The sequence below is a fragment of the Bombina bombina genome, chromosome 6 (assembly GCF_027579735.1).
Source record: "Bombina bombina isolate aBomBom1 chromosome 6, aBomBom1.pri, whole genome shotgun sequence".
NCBI lineage: Eukaryota > Metazoa > Chordata > Amphibia > Anura > Bombinatoridae > Bombina > Bombina bombina.
In genome coordinates this window covers 524,395,453-524,413,554 of record NC_069504.1, presented here as the reverse complement: position 1 = coordinate 524,413,554, position 18,102 = coordinate 524,395,453, and the positions used below count along the sequence as shown (strand labels likewise).

General features: G+C 35.4%; 1 protein-coding gene across 1 annotated transcript in view; it reads left to right on the top strand.

Moving 5' to 3' along the window:
* The first annotated feature begins 400 nt into the window (after positions 1-400).
* Positions 401-18,102, top strand: part of GATM (glycine amidinotransferase) — a 39,040-nt gene continuing 21,338 nt past the window's right edge. The window contains exons 1-3 of the mRNA XM_053717433.1: positions 401-559; positions 3,991-4,206; positions 15,307-15,502. Coding sequence (XP_053573408.1) covers positions 491-559; positions 3,991-4,206; positions 15,307-15,502 — 481 coding nt within the window. The 5' untranslated portion in view covers positions 401-490. The remainder of the gene's footprint in view (positions 560-3,990; positions 4,207-15,306; positions 15,503-18,102) is intronic.

The window sequence follows — 18,102 nt, the reverse complement described above, 5'->3', positions numbered from 1 at the left end:
ATAGTGCATTTTATATAGCACTGCATTTCTCCATTCATATGATTTATTAAAATCAAAATTATGTCTGTCTTTCTCCTGGGACAAATGTTGCAGCTAAAACATTTTAACAGGGGCCAACTGTAATTACAGCAATCATTTACTGTATATATTAAACACTTCCACAAGATTTGTTTTGTCTGTAGTAAATAGCAAATGAACCTACGGTTATTTTCTTTACACGTTTACCACTACTGTCTTGCCGCTGCTAAAAAAGGGTAAAAAGTGTTACATTTCTTGGAAGAGATACTTTCTAATCTGGGAGTTTGTGACCTTTAGCTCTGCCTCTATCACCACCTGTTATCAGCAACAGCCAATAGAAAAGACCCGGGAGTTCTTATAAAGGGCTTTGAAAGAAGTAAACTATTTAAGCACTTGTTTTAGTGAGAGGGGGCAGAACTCTGTCAGCTTTTTCAGTGAGAACATTCCTTGCAATAAGCAATCTGTGTGCACCATGCTGCGGGTGAGGTGTGTGAGAGGAGGAAGCAGGGGAGCTGAAGCTGTCCATTACATAGGATCCATGGTTTGTATACAGAGAATCTACTGTATTCCATGTCATTGTCGATCTTTTGAAGCACCCGGCACCATTTTGTTAAGATTATTTCAGATAAATCTGAGATGGTTTTTTTTTTAAATCATTTGGATTCCATTTAAATAGTGTAGTCAAATGCAAACGTTTCCTTTTTAAATAAAGTATGAACTGTAGGTGCACTTTACAATATCTGTTACACATTTTGAGGATTAAGCTCTTAAAAAAAAATAATAAAAAAACAACCTTGCTGTGTATAAGTAATGCACACTGATCCTATAGCTAGAGATGTTCCCTAACTATCCTGCTGGCTCTGTACTGTGCACAAGGAGAAACTCGCTTTATGTGAGCAGGACACAAGTAGCTAACATCACACATCCCCCGTCTGTCTTCTGATAATACTGCTCACTCCCCCCTGCCCTGGGTGGTTACAGTAATAAATTAGCTCGTACAGACACTGCTCTGAAATCTCCCAGTTACAATCCTATTTCACAGAGTTTTTTAGGAGTCAGATTTTAAAGGGAAACCGTAGCTCTTTCATCAGTGTGTATTAAGTACATATGAATAAGTAGTGAAAGCATTGTAAGGTCTCTTACTTTAGCTGCAAAATGTGTAATGGATGTATAACTATATTGCAAAGTTTTTTTTACATACATTTCATACTTTTTATTTAAAAAGTACACTTGCTTTTCACTACACTACCTCTTTAAGAAATGGTATTGGACTTTTACAAAGTAAAACTGCAATCAATATACATTTGTTTCTCAGTTGTCATTTAGCAATGCTCACTAATGTTACAAAAGTGACCCCCCCCCCCCACACACACACATGTAAGAGAGGACAGTGCACCAGTATTTCTCTTTGGGAGCCTTGTTCATTCATTGCTTCCCTGTGTCTGCCAGTTGTCACCTTTAGACTGAGACACGTGTTAATCACTCTGCTTCCCACCAGTCACTGTACAGTTCTGACTTATCATTTAGCCAAGCAAAGCCGTTTTTGGCAGCAGTTTCCCTAATGTTTAACTTACTAGCTCTTACTTGGTGTCCTTGTATATACTTTATTTTCCATGATTGTTTTCAGTGTCTGTTCTCTTGTTAAATATCTGTACTGAGACCAAAACTCCTTTAATTCCTTGCAGCTCAAAGGGATTTTGGACATTGCTGATGTTTTGTTGGGCAATTTTTTTATATATATTTTTTTTTATTTTAGTTTCCTTTAAATGGCTGCATAGCTCTGATGTAATGGTGAATAATATTAATGAATGTCATAACGTTTATGTAATGAAACCTAAATGACCAACCATTCATTTGAAATTGGATTAGTTGTGTTTATTTACAAACCTGTTTTAAAGTGCTATATAGTGAGGAAAAAGTAATTCTTATGGAATATTAAAAGTGGATGAAATGTAATTTCTCTTTTGCAAATATTAGGAGCCAAGGAACTGTGGCTACTAAAGCTGTACTTTGGTCTCACCTTTTTGATTATTGTACTTCCATATGTAATTTTTTGTTTCCCCCCTCTTTATTCAAAATAAAATGTGGGTATGTTTTATGTGTCATAAAGAGAGCTCTTCTCAGTGGAGAACTTTTACAAATACAAAGTACTATAGATGTGCAAACTATTAGCACGTTCCCTACATATTAACAGTTAAAGGGACATAAACCCAATTTTTTTTTCTTTTTTATGATTTAGATAGAACATCAAATTTTAAACAACTTTCTAATTTACTTCTATTATATTTTCTTTGTTTTCTTGTTATCCTTATTTGAAAAGCAGAAATGTAAGCTGAATAGTGTGCACGTGTCTGCAGCACTATATAGCAGCGGTTTTGCAACAATGTTATGCATTAGCAGGAGCACTAGATGGCAGCACTATTTCCTGTCCTGTAGTGCTTCAGGCATGTGCATGCTACCTACCTAGGTATCCCTTCAACAAAGAATAACATGAGAATGAAATTTGTTAATAGAAGTAAATTGGAAACTTTTTAAAAAATTGTATTCTCTGTCTGAATCAAATTTTTTTGGGGGGGGTTTAATGTCCCTTTAACTCTGCGGTGTCTGTCCTCTAAACGTTTCTTTAGAAATGATCTGCCCATAGGAATGGCACAATCATGACTTTGCTCAGGAGTGTCTTAAAGGCGTGTGATAATTATGTTTATAACAGCTGTTAAATTGTTTACTCTGACCACTAGTGCTAACGGGCATTTAGGGGTCACAGTGCAACTCCTAGAGGAGCTTGTGATAACAAATCACATGTGTACGTGCAGCCTGACATGGTATAGAGCAGAGTGTGTGTTCTCAACAGAAAATGTTGCCAGCCGTGTGGCAGTATAAAGTAGCACTGTGGGCATAGTGTGTAAAATGTTCTATTATATCATTTTCTGCTATCTAAAGCATAAAATTAATTGCATCATTTAACATAAATGTAGTTAATTTGTGCAATACAAATACTACATTTTTAGTAGATCATTTTTGCTTTTTTATTTTTTATATACTTACTAGTCCACTCTTTAGGAAACCGTTTTTTTCCCTAGGAATTTAATGGGCACACTACCTGGCTATTACTGACCACCCAGCTAAAATGTAATGCTATATTTAGCTAAAATTAGTTAATAATTTTTCAATGTTTATTGCAGACATTGAAGGGACACAACCCAAATTTTTTCCTTTTGTGATTCAGAGCATGAAATTTTAAGCAACTTTCTAATTTACACCTATTGTCAAATTTTCTTTATTCTCCTGGTACCTTTATTTGAAATGCAAAAACGTAAGTTTAGATGCTGGCCCATTTTTGGTGAACAACCTGGGTTGTCTTTGCTGATTGGTGGATAAATTCATCCACCAATAAAGTGCTGTACAGAGTTCTGAACCAAAAAAGCTTAGCTGTTTGTCTAGTTTTCAAATAAAGATAGCAAGAGAACAAAGAAAATTTGATAACAGGAGTAAATTAGAAAGTTGCTTAAAATTGCATGCTCTCTGAATCATGAAAGAAAAAATTTGGGTTCAGTGTCCCTTTAAATAAATTTCTGTTAAATTATGCAAATTTCTGCTTTTGATATCAAGAAATGTTATATTATTGCAATGCCCCCTGGCTGGCAAAATGCCATGAGATATAAACCTTATAATAGTACATTCTGAATCTGCTGAAAACAAATGTATAATCTGTGTGGGTCACTCCACTGAACTTTGACTTACTATAGTGTTTTAATATATGTGAAAAAAACTGAAAATTGCGTTAAGCACTGGGGTAAGAAAAAGTTTTGGCAGTGAAGGGTTTAATGTCCCTTGCAAATACCCAGTGATACTGTCAATAGATTAGCAGTTATTAACTATGATGCCATTAAAAACTAAGTGTATGCTCGTTTGACACTCTCCTTATGACCATTTTACCCAAGGGTGATCAGTTACTGACCTCTTGTCTTTTAGCTTGGAAAAAGCTTTGTCGGATGGGTGCAGCGAACTTTTCAGAGCACCCAGGCAGCTGCAGTGTCCCAGAAATCCTGTGCTGCTGATGACAGAATAACCGAAACCTCTCCTGATGACTCTCCTGTCTGCTCTTACAATGAATGGGACCCACTGGAGGAAGTTATTGTGGGAAGACCGGAAAATGCCAGTGTTCCGCCATTCACTGTGGAAGTAAAGGTAAGAGAAACATGCAATAAATATAGAAAAGGAAAAAATGTCTTCCGTCATTACTGAATCTCTTCAGGGTTCAGTATGTTTGTGTTAATGGTCCAGAATCATCTGCCTGTAGTTTTGATACATTTGCACTGGTAGATAAGTTCCCAAACAGAGAACCTGTCTGCCTGCAATTGCTACTTGTGATGCAGCATTGTGTAGTGAAACCGCAAACCTGCTCTCAACCGATTCAACAAGAGCAGGGCAAGTCAATCACTCTGAATCAGCGAGTTTGGGGTGACTTTATTTGAGGTAGTGAAGAGGATTAGAAGCAGTAACTTGCCTACACCACAAGTTCTCCGAAGCTGCAAATTCGGCATAATAAACTTTGATTTTTCATTTTTGTGTATATAATGGTGTACAGAATGTTCTCTTAATGCCATTGCTACACGATTCCTGCAATAGTAGAATAATTGCTAACACAATGTATAGAAACCTATGGGATTTTTTTAATGCTGCTCCTTTTTATGAATAGGTTACTATATATTTTACTGAAAAAATGCCCTTGCACTTAAAGGGATAACGAAACCTAGAATTTCTTTCATGATTCAGATAGAGAATGTAATACTTCTGTTATCAATTTTTCTTTTGTTGAAAAGCAGTGACATATATTTAGGGGTCGATTTATCAACCCCTTCAGAAGGCTTTGCCTGCCTACAACTTCAGGTTCTCACAAGAAACCTGCACTCCGTATTTAACAAGCAGCAGTCATCAGACCCCTGCTTCCCTAACCTTTCGCCATCTCCCTGGTCTCGTCCGACTGGCAGGATTAACAGCTCCTGCCCGCATGTGATTGGCAGGGGGTGGCACTGCACATGTAAGCAAAATAAAGCTTGTGTGCAATACTGAGATCCAGCAGCGGAGTTCAGCCCGCCAGAGGTGAGCTGCGGTGGACAGGGGTGCGTATGCGCACCCCTGTCCGCCGCAGATTCATAAATTGACACCTTAGGAGCTGGCCCATTTCTGGAGCACTAAATGGCAGCAGTTTGCAAGAATGTTATCCATTTGCAATGGCACTAGATGGCAGAACTATTTCTTGCTATATATAGTACTTCTGATGCCTACCCAGGTATCTCAACACAGAATGTCATGGGAACAAAGCAAACTTGATGATACAAGTGTATTGGAAACTTTTTTTAAAAAATATTAGGCTCTATCTGAATCACAAGATGTTTTGGGTTTCATATCCCTCTAATGGGACAAGAAACTCACATTATATTTTAGACAGAGCATAGAATTTAAAACAACTTTCCAATTTACTACTTTTGCTTTATTCTCTTGGCATCCTTTATTGGAGTGTCACAGAAAGGGTTAAGCAACCCTGCAGCATTCACCAATTTGTGATGTAACTATTAATAGCCTCATCAGTAACATGGTTTTCAAATATTATAAAAAGGCAGAACTTGATAAAGGAATATTTATTATCAGCAAAAGTAGTCGGTGCATTCATTTAAAAGGGAGTTAACAGACAATTACACAAAGCAAAAATTGAAAAGGAGGAAATAACTTAAAGGGATACTGAACCCAATTTTTTTCTTTAATGATTCAGAGCATGCAATTTTAAGCAACTAATTTACTACGATTATGTTTCTTCGTTCTCTTGCTATCTTTATTTGAAAAAGAAGGCATCTAAGCTATTTTTTGTTCAGTACCATGGATAGCACTTGTTTATTGGTTGGTTAAATTAATCCACCAATCAGCAAGAACAACCCAGGTTGTTCACCAAAAATGGGCCGGCATCTAAACTTACTTTCTTGCTTTTCAAATAAAGATACCAAGAGAATGAAGATAATGTGTTAATAGGAGTAAATTAGAAAGTTGCTTAAAATTGCATGCTCTATCTGAATCACAAAAGAAAAAATTTGGGTTCAGTGTCACTTTAAAGGGATATAAAAACCCAATTTTTTTTATTTCATGATTCAGATAGCGCATGAGATTTTAAACAATTTACTTCTATAATCAATGTTTGTGTGTTCTCTTGGTATCTTTTCTTGCAAAGCAGGAAACGTATGCTTAAGAGCTGGTACATTTCTGGAGCACTAGATGGCAGCACTATTTCCTGCCATGTACTGCTCCTGATGTCTACCTAGGGTTCTCTTCAACACAGAATATCTTAGAACAAATCAAGTAAATTGGAATTAAACAAAAAAATGGGATTCTGTCTGAATCACAAGAGAATGTTTGGGTTTCATATCCCTTTAAAGTGATGGTAAATCCTAGCATTTCAAAAATGGTTTTACCAGAACTAAAAATAAAGATGACCTTCATCAGTTTAGAAAAAGTACCTTATTTCGTGGTGGCTTCAGCACTAACCTAAATGAGGTGAAGTTTCCACCTCTTAGCCAATAGCCGTGCTAGCTTAAGGCATAATGTGCTACCTGATGTTACTGTTGTACTGCTGTGTATGTTTAAAGGGGCATACAACAGGCTGAGATCCGTGCATATCCTAAAAGGGTTAATGAAAAATAGTTTGCATAAAAAAAAAAAAAGTTTAAAAATTGCTGGCAAGTATATTAAATTTTTTAAAAATAAGCAAAATGGATTACATACCACCCCCCCTCCCCTTATCAGTGTTTAGACACAGGCATTGTATTTCAACTGAGTTCACAGCTTCTAGGCATGCTCCAGCAGATAATCCCTATGCATTTTTGTATTCTACCAAAGCAACAAAAGAGATAAATACAGCCGTAAAAGAAATTGTTTGGGGGGAGTTGGCGCTTTACAATTCAGAAACTAAAAAGGAAGGGTTAATGGCGAGGCACTGCAGTATAAATTTGCAGGTAAAGTAAATAAAGTACATATTATATTTTGTCTCTATCATAACTTGTTTTATGTCCCTTTAATGTGACAGGTTAGAACAGCCTGCTGTGGAGTAGCAATAAACTCAGTCCATGGGCCAATCCAGCGCAGTTGTGTGGTCTAGAGCAGACTTGCTGGTTTTTATCCTCTTGTCAGCTTGTCATATTTATGAAATTAGATTTAGTTAAATAAGTTTAAAATGAAAGTGATAACACAGAAAAAATAAACAATGTTTTTTTCTTGAATAAGGTCTTCTGAATACTGAAATACGTGCAATCCGTTTTAGTCAATATGAGGCATTGCATAGTTCTCACTAAATTTAATGGCAGGCCCCTAACTATTATGGCTATTGATTCAGGAGGAAGAAACACACAAGTGACATTGGTGGGCAGGGTAAATAAAACCACAAGATTGATCAAGAAAAGAACCCAAAGAACAGACTGGGGGGGAAGAAAAACGGTGACTTACTAAAAAGTAAGGTGAGCTGAGAAGTGATGGGGCTCAGAGTAGCAAAGTCCAGAGACAAAGCAGCTGAGGGGTGACGGTGAATAAACTACAAAGAAAAGGTCAATGACCTAAAGTAACACAGGGAATTACAGGTTGGTAAAAAAAAAACTTGTGTTAAAGAAGGGCAATAATACCAGTATCCAGTAAGTGTACACCTACTATTTGTGCATCAGTCAGCTGTGAATGTGACATGTTACACACATCTCATATAGTACTTATCTGTGCCTTTAATGCAACATATGTTACACACGTCTGTGCACTGTCATATAGTTATTATCTATGTCTTTAATGTAACATGTTACACGTCTGTGCACTGTCATATAGTTATTATCTATGTCTTTAATGTAACATGTTACACGTCTGTGCACTGTCATATAGTTATTATCTATGTCTTTAATGTAACATGTTACACGTCTGTGCACTGTCATATAGTTATTATCTGTGCCTTTAATGCAACATATGTTACACACGTCTGTGCACTGTCATATAGTTATTATCTATGTCTTTAATGCAACATATGTTACACACGTCTGTGCACTGTCATATAGTTATTATCTATGTCTTTAATGTAACATGTTACACGTCTGTGCACTGTCATATAGTTATTATCTATGTCTTTAATGTAACATGTTACACGTCTGTGCACTGTCATATAGTTATTATCTATGTCTTTAATGTAACATGTTACACGTCTGTGCACTGTCATATAGTTATTATCTGTCTTTAATGCAACATGTTACACGTCTGTGCACTGTCATATAGTTATTATCTATGTCTTTAATGTAACATGTTACACGTCTGTGCACTGTCATATAGTTATTATCTATGTCTTTAATGTAACATGTTACACGTCTGTGCACTGTCATATAGTTATTATCTGTCTTTAATGCAACATGTTACACGTCTGTGCACTGTCATATAGTTATTATCTATGTCTTTAATGTAACATGTTACACGTCTGTGCACTGTCATATAGTTATTATCTATGTCTTTAATGTAACATGTTACACGTCTGTGCACTGTCATATAGTTATTATCTATGTCTTTAATGTAACATGTTACACGTCTGTGCACTGTCATATAGTTATTATCTGTGCCTTTAATGCAACATATGTTACACACGTCTGTGCACTGTCATATAGTTATCTATGTCTTTAATGCAACATGTTACACGTCTGTGCACTGTCATATAGTTATTATCTATGTCTTTAATGTAACATGTTACACGTCTGTGCACTGTCATATAGTTATTATCTATGTCTTTAATGTAACATGTTACACGTCTGTGCACTGTCATATAGTTATTATCTATGTCTTTAATGTAACATGTTACACGTCTGTGCACTGTCATATAGTTATTATCTATGTCTTTAATGTAACATGTTACACGTCTGTGCACTGTCATATAGTTATTATCTATGTCTTTAATGTAACATGTTACACGTCTGTGCACTGTCATATAGTTATTATCTATGTCTTTAATGTAACATGTTACACGTCTGTGCACTGTCATATAGTTATTATCTGTCTTTAATGTAACATGTTACACGTCTGTGCACTGTCATATAGTTATTATCTATGTCTTTAATGTAACATGTTACACGTCTGTGCACTGTCATATAGTTATTATCTATGTCTTTAATGTAACAAGTTACATGTCTGTGCACTGTCATATAGTTATTATCTATGTCTTTAATGTAACATGTTACACGTCTGCACTCATACAGTACTTAACTGCCTTTTTTTAATATTTATTAATCAACACTCAATGATAATATACAGAAAAAGAATAGTAAATAATGATCAGTTATCAAGTACATATCAATAGAGTAAATACGTGTGTGTGTATATACGTTGAATCTGACAGCATTGTACAGATAAGAAAAAAATGTAAATCAAAATCTTCTTAAACTTGATGCTACTATAAGCATTGCTTCACTTGAACAACTTAAAGGGCCACTAAACCCAAAATCTTTCTTTCATGATTCAGATAGAGAATAGAAACTTAAACATTACAATTTACTTCCATTATTTATTTTGCTTCATTTTTTAAATATCCTTAGTTGAAGAAAAAGCAATGCACATGGTGAGCCAATCACACGAGGCTTCTATGTGCAGCAACCAATCAGCAGCTAGGGAGCATATCTAGATATGCTTTTCATGAAAGAATATCAAGAGAATAAAACAAATTAGATAATATAAGTAAATTAGAAAGATGTTTAAAATGCATTCTCTTTCTAAATCATAAAAGAAAAAATGTGGGTGGAATGTCCCTTTAACAGTTTCTGTATGTCTAAAAAAAAAAAAAAACCTTTTCTTCAGAGTGTTGGAGTTTTTGATTTATGTTAAAAACCTTCAACAAAAACTAGGCAAAAAGAGAACCCTGCCTGGGTTCCCCTCCCTGTCCAGGGCCTCATCAATTAATATCTATGGCCTTCATTATCCCTCTCACCCATATCCATCCATTGTTGTTGAAGCGCCTCGTCCATAATCAGCAATAAGAATGCTGCAGTTTTCTTTAGCGGAGATATGAATTGGAGCTGGGTTGCAGTTGGCCATGTTAATACTTTTAGCCATTTGTCAAAGTAAGTTCTAAGCTAGTTTTCCTGGAGTACTTTGTCTTGTAACTCTTATCGTCATTTGTAATTTCATAATGTTGACAAATTCTGCTATACTAGGAGCACCCACTGACATCCATTCTCTGAATATTAAATTTCGAGCAGCCAAAATGGCCATGTTTATCAACTGCTGGTCTCTTGCAATTGTGGGGTTAAAAAGCAAACCCCCCCCCCCACATAATATGGAGTAATTTTAAAATTATTTTGGAGTATATTCAATCAGAAATTAATCTTGCCCCAGTACTGTCTAATCCTTGGGCATAAGCAGTGCATAATATCTGCCTTCTCTGCTTTGCATTTATAACATTTGCTTTTTTGGTCATCCCTGGACCATTTGTTGGCTGTCTGGGGTAAGGTAGAAATTGTATCACTTTCAATTGTTTCCAACTAGTTACTGTGGCATTTTCAGATAGTTGCGCTTCTCATAATATCTTTAGTTTTTATGTCTGGAAAATATTTAAGTCCCTCCTTGAGTTTTGTAACCTATTCTTTGTCACGTTTGTTAAATAAAATTTTGTACCATAGTGCGATCTAACGCATGCCTGTTTTGTAAACATTAATCCCTGATTCTTTCTTTCCATCTCCAATCCCACCCTTTTACTGGACACTTCTGTGTAAGGTAGCTCCTTACTTGCAGGTATACGTAAAATATAGAATTATCTAACGGATATCTCCCCTCAAATATAAGTTCTTATTGATGATTTATCATTGATACATTTTTGGAAACTAGTTAGTCCCTTCCCATGCCACTCTCTGAAGACTGAATTATAAAGGCCTGGCGTGAAATCCAGGATACCCATAATCGGTAAAAAGAGATTTGATGGTCAACCGCCATTGCACTACAATATTTCTGCCAAGCGCAGATAATATTTGAGAATGTCAGCAGCCGACTGACATTGCTAGGTAGTTTATTATGCAGATGATGGAGTATTGCTTTTAAATTAAAAGGAGCAATTAACTAGGATTCTGTCATAGTGTGGCATATTGTGCTTCTGTCAACCAATCTATGGCATATTTGACTATGGTTAACCAATTAGAAAATTTGGGGGATTTTCATTACCAAATATCAGATTTTATTAGTTCAGTTAATATATCCATAGCCAAACTAGGCATTTTGCACCAGATAGTTTGAACATGCCCTATTATACCTGATAATATCTTGATTTGACACAAATATGGGTAAGTTTTGTAGGAGGAAATATTTTCTTGAGCAAAATGATCCTTGCAGAGAGACAAAAAAGTTCCATTTATTCAACTAATTGTCTAAGTTTTTTTTTTTTTTTTAAATTCCATATGGTTAAGATATTACCATTTTATGTGGACTTCTTCCCAGCTTGATTCCTAGATATTTTATACATGCTGACTCCTGAAAAGGATGTTTATTACAGCTTTCTGGGGTTTTATGTACCCACAACATCTGATTTGTTCGGATTTATTTTATAACCTGAAAATTTACTATAGCAGCCAATGATTTCTAGGCATTTTGGGATATTTACATTTGTATTAAGAAAAATAAAATATCATCAGTGTATGATTACCAGATTCCCCACCTCAATGAATTCCCTTTATTTTCTCAGATATATTGCTAAAGGTTCCAATGAGATATTAAATGGGAAAGGGGACACCCATGATGGGTTCCCCTCTGTAATATATGTTGTGACAGTTCATTATTCACTGACGGTTGTGATCTGGGTTTATCGTAAATTAATCAGATCAAGAATATTTCCAGAAAATCAACATTTTGAGTGATGTGGACATGTGGTCCCAACTAATATAATCAAATGCTTTTTCAGCATTGATAGTTAAAAGCACCAGATCATTTGATTTATGCTTTCCAAATTTGTCTGTTATAATAGTAATCTAATGTTAATATTTGTGCATATTTCGGACTGAATATCTTCCTTCCATAAATCCTGTTTGGTCTTCGTTTTATTAAGACACCCATGTTTTTTTTTTTTGCGCCTCTCTGCAATGATAGATTTTAAGTATCTTCTATTCAAGATTTAACAGGGATATGGGCCTTTATGAGCCCATATCCTCTGGATCTTTCCCCTTTTTGTGTGAGATTGAGTCAAAATAAACCAAATGCGTCTTATGTACAAAATATAAATTAAGTAGTTTACAGTGTCTAAAATATTACTTAATAATTTTGTAGAACTCCGTAGAGATCTTTGGGAGGCTTATGTTTTTCCAGAATCTATTTCATTAAGTGGTATTTTAGTTTATAAATTTTAATATTTAAAAGATTCCCTGATTTAATGTTTTTGTATGTATAATCACATCCTTAATTGTGGAGATCACGCTTTACTTTTTTTTTCTAAATTTCATACGTTTTGTCAGGTGTTTAGCTGATATTCCATGAAACAGGGCTCTAGATTTCAGGTCTTCAAAAAATACAATACAGGTCTTACAAAAACAATTCCCTTTCGGTTTTTAGCCTGTGTATATTTATTCCAAGTTAATGTGTTTGGGTTTAATACATATTAATTATCTGTGTCTTTAATGTAACATATGTTACTCACATTTGTGCACTCTCATAGTACTTATCTATGTCTTATGTCACATATGGTACCCAGGTTTGTGCACTGTCATAGTGTTATCTATGTTTGTAATGTAACATGTTACACGTCTGTGCGCTCTCATAGTAATTATTTGTCTGTAATGTAACATGTAACACACGTCTGCACTCTCATAGTACTATGCCTTTAACAATCCGAATTCTGCAATTTGCAGTTAACTAGTTGAACTTTATTGATTTCAACTTGTAAATTTGCCAGAATGAGCTTTCTCAGGTTTAGTAATTTAAACTGTTTTATTAACTGGGTAACAAGATAAGTCTTAATTGCACACACATTATCTAGACATACTTTAGACTAAGTGGAAGTATGTTAAAAAATAAATAAATAAAAATTACATACAATAACTCATACTTCATGTATGATAGCATACAAGTAATGTTTCTACAAATACAGCTTTAATGTTCATTTTCTGCCACTTCCTCTCCTTTTATAGTTGAAAGGAACTTGTAGAATGAACAAAGGATGTTCATTGTGTATAATATCTGGCCTGTGTGTCAGTGGACATGAGAATGTGAGGAAGTTCACATGAGGAGCATGTGACTTGGTAACAGCTGGTAATTTTGAGGTTAGAGTATCCTCCTTAGAAAGAAGGGCTGCACATGCAATATTAAAAAGAGACGCTGCCTGAATCATGCTCTGTAGATGTAATGTCCAACTGATGAATGCAGCACATTGCAAAACTTTCTTTTTTTTTATTCCCCCTCCTCTTTTTCTCTTGGTCTCTCCTGTGTCTAACATTTTAAACTAACTTAATTTACAGATATTCTGTCTTTATTATAATAAACTCATTTGTTGGGTGGAAATTGAATGCATATATACATTATACTTTTTTTTTTTTTTTTTTTTTTTTTTTTGAAACCCGATCTACTAGAATCTTACTTTGCAGCTTTCTTTAAAATTTGAGTAAAAATTTAGATTTAACATGTTTGGCTCTTTAAATGTTACTCTTATCGGTGTATGGGTGACTCAAACTAAATGTATGTATATACATATATGTATAGTATGTACAAATAATAATTCGGCCATTACAGGATTTTAGTTGCACTTTAGCGCCTTGGTGTCCAGAAAAGGCTGCAATGTGCTTAGTTGGCTATGGGGTTAAGTGAGTGAGGTGCTGTCACTGGAAAAATCATTAATCGTTCTTGTAAAACCATTAACTGGGCAGCTGTCCATGACCTCTTGTGTTGCATCTGCTTCTTTATATATTTTTCCCAGAAAGTAAAGCAGAAGTTGGGACACACGTTATGTAACATTAGGGACACTAATGACTGAAGGGCTATAATTAAATGAACATTTGGATAATGGAACTTTTTAAAAGTATTTGCGGCTAGAAACAAATATAAAATTTATGATTTGGAAATTGGAGAATAACTAAATATTTGCTTTAACTAGGCAGCAACATAACTTTCAGTCAGGGCGTTTTGTTAATCTCACTCAATAAAATTCACGATCTTTGAACTGGTTATAGCAGATCATAGTCAGTGCATGAATTCATATTGCTTCTGTCTTCATAATTTTCTCTGAACCCATAACAATCCCGCAGGACCCGGAACGGTTGGGAGGTCTGCCCACTTATCCGCCTGTAGCCAGGGCAAACGTCCCAGACCATGAAACGCCTGTGGGCCACCGCCCACATGTTACCTCTCCTCAATGGGCCTGAAAACCGCCAGGAAATGGTAGGGGAGGTAAGGTATGCATTGTCTGTACCTTAATGTTTAAAATAAGGACAGACTTACAATTGCAGACCATTTACAGCATTTCAATTTGGTACAACTTTCATGAATTGTGGTTGTAAAGTCACTTTCTTGGGCAGTTTAGCATAAAATAGTTGTAGATGGGGATGTCATGCAACTGAACTAAACAAATGCCATAATTCTGTATACAATGAATTTGTTTTCCCTTCTGTGTGCATTAAATCAGATTACACAATTGAGACATACTAAAAGAAAAACAAACAAATGAAATAAAATTTAATTAATCAAAACTCCTTCCCTGGTTAAAAAAAGCCAATTTTGGACTCACTCAAATGTCATGGAATGATATATCTCCTGATGGAGAGGACTTATAAATAAAGAATATGAAAGAGGGCGACTCAGACCCTATATTGTGTAATTTACATTTTGTTAGCAGTTTACAAATACTGGTAGCAACAATAATGAAAGGTTCAGTCTCATAAATAGTAAGCAGTAAATTACCATTGTGCAGGATTAGTAATAACTACTTATGGAAGTAGAGGGACTAAAATACACATAGTAAAGTTGTAAGTTCTCAACCCTCTAGCAGAGTAGTGACAAGTGCGCCAACTAGTATAACCCTGAGTTAGTGTCAACATGTGATAATTCAGTCATATGACTGATAATACTAACCTAATTTATTAGTGAGAGGAGTCGGCTCAAGTCTGAAAATCTGTGAACTAGCATATTTGAGTAGATCTAGCTGCCCCATGATTAGCAGCACCTAGAACTTTAAACAAATGTGTTCTTTTTTCAAAAATGTAATTTTAATAGCAAATCAAGACACTGTGAAACTTGCATTAATTATAAAAATTGTTGCATTTTTAGGCAAACACTTATGAAAAATACTGGCCTTTTTACCAAAAGTACGGAGGCCAGATATTTCCGCCTGAGCATGTGAAGAAAGCAGTTGCGGAGATAGAAGAAATGTGCAATATTTTGAGACTTGAAGGAGTTACTGTACAGAGGCCGGAGGTGATTGATTGGTCAGTGAAATACAAAACACCTGACTTTGAATCAACAGGTAAGTTCTGTTTTTTGATGAATAAAAAAATTGTTGTATACTAGACAGACAATTAAAAATGTAGGAGCCGGCAAAATCTTAAATAGCCAAGTACTTTATAGTAGCGGTCAAAGTATTTTATGCAGGTTTATACACAAAGCCAGGAATGGCAGCAATTTTGCTTCCAGTGTCACATCTCTTAAAGTACAATGCAATTTAAATCGAGGAGGATTAATTTACTTCTAAGAGGGCATTATTTTTCACTGTCAACAAATATATTGATAGCTGATCAGTTGTCCTTATTAGCCAGTGAGCAAACTGCCCTTCAAAAGACAGTAAAGTCAAAATTGAATTTTTATGATTCAGAACATGCATTTTTACCCTTTGAATAGCATACGTAGGTAGGCTCAGGAGCAGCAATGGACTAGCAGCTGATTGCACATATATTCCTCTTGCCTTTGGCTCACCAGTTCAGCTGGCTCCCAGTAGTGCATTGTTAACTGAACAAAGCAAATTTGATACGAGTCATTTGGAAAACTGTTTAATATTGTACAATGTATTTTAAACCATGAAAGATCTTTGGTTTCATGCCAATTTTAAGAGTGCTGTGCACAAGTTACTTTCAAGGTTATTTTAAACACCTTAACATTTTTTTAATATTTTTTTTTTTTTTGAGAACTTTTCAAGACTGTTAGGCCATTTGGCGCCCTGGTCTTCTGATACACTAAACCTGTTCAGAAAGGTTTTGCCAGAAAAAACAAAGTGGCTACACTTAGAAGCTTGAGTGACACAGATTAATTACATACATGGGATTGGCACTAGTTTTCCTTCAGACAATATCCTATAGTTAGTACTTGGGGATCATAAGGAAGCCCTCAACAATAAGGGACAAACTAAATAATCATGTATATGAAAGCGTTATTTAAACATGAAATGATAGGGGGCTCCCTTTAAAAAGTAAGTGCCATTGTAAAATTACATTTATGCCAAGTTGTCTCCTGTAGTCAGAGTGGACATTTCCTAATTTTGTACAGCAAAAATAAATCCTGTATTAAAGTGTGTGAATAGCAATTTAGGGCTTTTTGCAGTTTTTTATTTTAGATCTTGATTGTGCAATAACTTGCGTTAAATAGACCTTGTTCTGTCATGCCAGCTACCATTAGCATAATTATGAATGCCCAAGAGATCCGATAACGAGGATATTGTTGGACAGATGTTAGGAAGGCAAAACTGTCTAGGAAACTTCTCTTCCACTAAAGTGTAATGAAGAGGGTATTCATAAAATTGCTCAGGAAAAGCTAAAATGAGTAAAAGCTTTGTTGCTGTTTTTCACATGCCAAAGTAGGTTACCATGGCGGCAAATGAGTTTTCACCCATAATGACTAGCTGCATGATATTTTGTGCCTTTATACTGCATTAGGAGGGAATATCTGCGTCATGACATCATTTTGTGTAACTACAATATTTTTACCTTTGATTTGTATACAAGTAAACATATATGGAAGATTTATTTGTGAAAAGTTTCTCAATTTATAGAAACTTAGCTACATACTCAACTTTTAAAAAGCTTTATAATTTGCTTTGTTTTTTGTGTGGTTTTTTTTTTAAGCATGCCTAGGTAGCAGCAATGCACTAATGGGAGCTAGCTGCTTATTGTTGGCTGCTTATGCCTCTCATCATTGGCTCACCTGATGTGTTCAGCTGGCTCCCAGTAGTGAATTGCTGCTCCTTTAACAAAGGATATCAAGAGAATGAAGCAAATTAGAAGTAAATGCAAAGTTGTTTAAACTCATTCAGATAGAGCATGCAATTTTAAACTGCTTTCCAATTTACTTATCAAATTTGCTTTGTTCTGTTGGTATTTGTCAAAAGCTAAACATAGGTAGCCTCATATGCTAATGTCTAAGCCCTTGAAGGACACCTTATCTCAGTGCATTTTGACAGTTATTCACAGCTAGACAACTCCAATTTATGTTCTATATAGATAAATAACTCCACGGGAGTGAGCACAATGTGGATTCATCACTGATTGGCTAAAATGCAAGTCTGTCAAAAGAACTGGAATAAGTGGGCCATCTGCAGAGGCTTAGATAAAAGGTAATCAGAGGTAAAGTGTTGTCCTTTATAATCTGAATAAAAAATAATAATAATTTACAGTTAAACAACTTTCCAATTTACTTCTGTTATCAATTTTGCTTCATTCTCTTGGTATCTTATATTGAAGAAGCAGCAATGCACTCTTGGGAGTTAGCTGAACACATTTGTAAGCCAATGGACATACAAGTTCAGCTACCAATCAGCAGCTAGCTCCTGAGCCTATCTAGATATGCTTTTCATCAAAGGATACCAAGAGAATGAAACAGATTAGATAAGTACATTGGGAAGTTGTATAAAATTGTGTGCTCTACTTGAATCATAAAAGAAAAATTGTGGGTTTCTCCAACATAGGTGTGTCCGGTCCACGGTGTCATCCTTACTTGTGGGATATTCTCTTCCCCAACAGGAAATGGCAAAGAGCCCAGCAAAGCTGGTCACATGATCCCTCCTAGGCTCCGCCTACCCCAGTCATTCTCTTTGCCGTTGTACAGGCAACATCTCCACGGAGATGGCTTAGAGTTTTT